Here is a 3523-nt window from a genome sequence, read left to right as displayed (position 1 = left end):
GCTCGCACACGCCCTCCAGCTGCGTGATGCGCTCGCAGTACCCGTCTGCACACCACACACTCTAACCATGCTCACCCTAGCTATCTATCCAAGCGTCCATCTTACACGACCACTTAATAAATCAATACAAATTTTACTGTTACTGTTAATTGGCAAACTGCTTTTAAAGCTATCATATCCAAATTCTATAATTTAGTCAATAGACTGAACCCTATTCACTCTCCTTACTTCAATTATTAGCTGCCCACCCTACAACTGCATATAAACTAGAAGCTAATCTTGGGATGTTTAATTACCAACTGGTATAATAAAGACTGCTCATTTGTACCCTTTTTCCATAAAAAAGAGATTATTAACACTGCAGATGCATATTGTAAGTGTATGTTAAGAGCATCGTTGGCTCAGTGGTTAAAGCACTTGACTTGTTATCAGATCGTGGGTTCGAATCCCGATAATGTCATTTCCAAATTTCATTTGTACATAATTTACCCGACATACTTACGGTGAAATAAAAATTGTGATGCAACCTGCATATATATCTGAATGAATTAAAAGATATGTATGAAGTTATCCAACCAGTAGTGCACCAAAATGGTGAATATGGCCTAGTCACCCCTTGCTAATGGTAGGCTCCGATTCCCACAATGTGGCCATATTGTACACTGGTGATGAGTATAACTGTGTGTGTGTGTGTTTGTGTGCAATGCAGACCGAGTAGCTCGCGGTCATGCAGCGCGGCGGCGCCGGCCTGCGCCTCCCACAACGCTTGCTTCTCTTGCAGCAGCGCCTCCACCTCCGCCTGCTTGCTGGCCACCTCCCTTCTCAGCTGTAAATAATTTACTATACTGCATAACAATAGAAGACTGTAAAAATTTATATAGTACACTATGATGTGTTAGCAATGGGCAGGCAGCTGTAGAATGTAGCCAAAAAAATGTTTATAAATCCTTCTAGGCTAACCACTTGTTAATGAAGTAAGACCACCTGAATGTTGACTAATAGGTAAGTGTTTTAACATTTTTCTATCACAACTTTGCTGTTATATATCATCAACACTGACGGATTATTGAAACAAATACTCAGCACAGAAATCTGTAAATGATAACATTAAGAAGAACTACATCCCAACTGCAAGAAGTACATCCCGTATGAAACTACTAAACACATATACTAACCCTTGAATTAGTTTGCTTCATTTGTATCAAGTTCTTGGCCATCTCTTGTCTTTTATCCTCCACTTCCGCAAATATTGAGTTGCCCTTAGCAGCTGAAACGCAAATTTACTTCTTTTTTGTCTTACTTTTTATTGTTTACTTGAGTCAATTATAAAACAATGGAGTGAGTACCGACCATGTGGCTGGGAGCTCTGCGCGTGCAGCTGGTGCAGCGCGGCGCGCGCCTCCGCCAGCTCGGCCAGCGCCGCGGCCTCGCGCTCACTGGCGGCTCTCAAATCTTCGCATCGGACCTCCGCCGCCGCTCTAAGCTCACCCATTTCTGTCACCAGTTCTTCAACTTTAAGTCGCCACGATGTAATTTCGTTGCGCGCTTCTTCGAGGGCCGACTTTGCAGACGCCGCTTCCGAGGCGGTTGAAGATAATGCGAGTCGAATCTCATCCAACTCCCCCGTATCTCTTTCCGGAGATGTTCTACTGACTACGTTTGTGTTTGCTTCTTTTAACCGGCGAATCTCATTTTCTAATTCCTTCACTTCATTCGCATGCCGTTCCGCAGATTCCGTGTGTTCCTCTCGTAAAGTCAGTATTTGTTCTTGCAGTATCGATATGCGAGATCCGAGCTCGGCGCGGCGTCTCTCCTCGCCGGCCTGCACGCTCTCCAGCTCGGCGTTCAAGTGACTCTGCACATCTAAGGCTGTTTGGTAGTTACGTTTGGCTTCATGAAGTTCCTGTTTAGTTGCTTCGTAATTGCTGGATAAATTATCATATTGTTTTCGAAGCGAGTAATATTTCTCACTAATCTCACCATCACTCAATTCTTCCATCTCCGTTAAATTAGTTTTGTTACTTACTGTTGAAAAATTCATGTCTATCGCCGTAGAGTTAGAATGTAAAAATTAAAACTATATTTCATTTACTCTTGTTTGAATTTATACGTTAAAGTTTAAAAATACACAAAGTGACAAAAAGCGTTTCACAGATGTCACTGTCGCTGTCACTTGGACCACAGAAACAGAATCACAGAATGAAAATAGTAAAGTCACATCCCGTGTCATTTTTATCTGTTTTATTTGACGTTTGTATGATTTGACGTTTTAAACACTTTTGACATTTGCGAGGTTTGTCTAAACAAAAAACTGGGGTGTTTAATGTTTGAATATTATTAAATAATAAATATACCAAATACATTGAGAATGTCATCTCCACCGCCGACAAAGCCACCTCGAGGTGTTAAGCAAGGGAAAGAAACGGTAATATTCTAAAAAAAAAAAAGAAAAGGGGTGTTAACGTTTGACGTAATTGATAAACCTTTCTTAATTTAGCAACTTATATATAAACTGTACATGTTGAGATGTTAGTAGTATGCCCTAGCCTCCATCATAGCTGTATAATTATAAAAATTAATCAATGAATGTTCGTCCACTTTTATATATGTAATGTTCCTTAAACTCAGATCATGTGTGATGATACTTTGATATAGTGCTCTTGCTGGGTCCTATTCTCAATCTAAAGTAAATGTTATGTTCAATGTTGATTGTATATTTTATGTGCATTCGATTGCAAGCTAGGATCAGCTAGGAATCAGACTGTTGATCTAACCAGCTTGGAAAAGGAAGGAAGGAAGGAAAGAAAGAAAGGAAAAAAAATTGAATCAAAGAAAAACTCATGATATTATTAAATAACAACAGCAATATAAATATGTTATTATATTAACTGCATGTTTGCATACATAACTGCTTAATTTGTTACATTTGAATGTTTGCGAAATAACAAAATATCATAAAATTGATCATGTTAAGAAAGAAATCAAAGAAAGCATTGCCTTATTTATAAGTCTCTTAAAGTGTTTTGAAAATAGTACATAGTTCTGGTAGGAATATATTATTGTCAATTTACAGAGTGGACTGCTCATGTCGGTGATTCGTACCTTGTCAGCGAGTGAGACAAATGAGCAGCGAGAGAAGGAGAGAGCCAAGTTGGAGAAGGAGTACAAGAAGAGTGATGCGAGACTGGATGAGCTGGTAGCAGCTCACTCCCAAGAAATAACTCAAGTGATGCAGGTGATGCAGTCAACTGCATGTTCCTATGTACATATACACCAAAAATAGTTTTAAATGCCGCATGCAGTAACAAATAGTCATCAGTAAAAAATATGCAATGCAAGTAAATGGTAGGTGGCGGGCTACCTTAATTAGCTACCAAGTTAACATAAAAATACATGATTGTAGTGATGATGCCCTCATGTGGGAAGTTGTGGGAAGTTGTAGAAAGTTAAGGAGAGGTGCGCGGTGCTTGTGCAGAGGTTCGCGAGCGCGGGCGCGGCGCTGGGCGCGTGCGGCGCGCACGGC

General features: G+C 40.2%; 2 protein-coding genes across 2 annotated transcripts in view; one reads left to right on the top strand and one right to left on the bottom strand.

Moving 5' to 3' along the window:
• Positions 1 to 188: 188 nt before the first annotated feature.
• On the bottom strand, positions 189 to 2143 carry LOC106100111 (protein Spindly). Its single transcript, XM_013278848.1, has 3 exons — positions 1351 to 2143; positions 1176 to 1267; positions 189 to 826 (listed from the first exon to the last, which is right to left on the bottom strand). Exons 1-3 carry the CDS (start codon positions 2039 to 2041, stop codon positions 620 to 622), a joined length of 990 nt encoding a protein of 329 aa, XP_013134302.1. The 5' UTR covers positions 2042 to 2143; the 3' UTR covers positions 189 to 619.
• A 123-nt stretch (positions 2144 to 2266) lies between these two features.
• The window catches only part of LOC106100070 (exocyst complex component 4), a 4430-nt gene continuing 3173 nt past the window's right edge, over positions 2267 to 3523 (top strand). Inside the window, exons 1-3 of the mRNA XM_013278807.1 lie at positions 2267 to 2425; positions 3074 to 3235; positions 3476 to 3521. Coding sequence (XP_013134261.1) covers positions 2369 to 2425; positions 3074 to 3235; positions 3476 to 3521 — 265 coding nt within the window. The 5' untranslated portion in view covers positions 2267 to 2368. The remainder of the gene's footprint in view (positions 2426 to 3073; positions 3236 to 3475; positions 3522 to 3523) is intronic.

This window comes from Papilio polytes, unplaced genomic scaffold (assembly GCF_000836215.1).
Source record: "Papilio polytes unplaced genomic scaffold, Ppol_1.0 DF824069.1, whole genome shotgun sequence".
Lineage (NCBI taxonomy): Eukaryota > Metazoa > Arthropoda > Insecta > Lepidoptera > Papilionidae > Papilio > Papilio polytes.
This window is presented reverse-complemented; position numbering and strand designations above follow the sequence as displayed.

Bases quoted from the DNA above. Each gene is read 5' to 3' on its own strand.
- LOC106100111 (XM_013278848.1), bottom strand. From the start codon at position 2,041: ATGAATTTTTCAACAGTAAGTAACAAAACTAATTTAACGGAGATGGAA. The intron at 1,268-1,350 runs GTCGGTACTCAC...TTTGCGTTTCAG, and splicing joins GCAGAGCTCCCAGCCACATG to CTGCTAAGGGCAACTCAATA. The intron at 827-1,175 runs GTTAGTATATGT...AATTATTTACAG, and splicing joins TGAAGCAAACTAATTCAAGG to CTGAGAAGGGAGGTGGCCAG.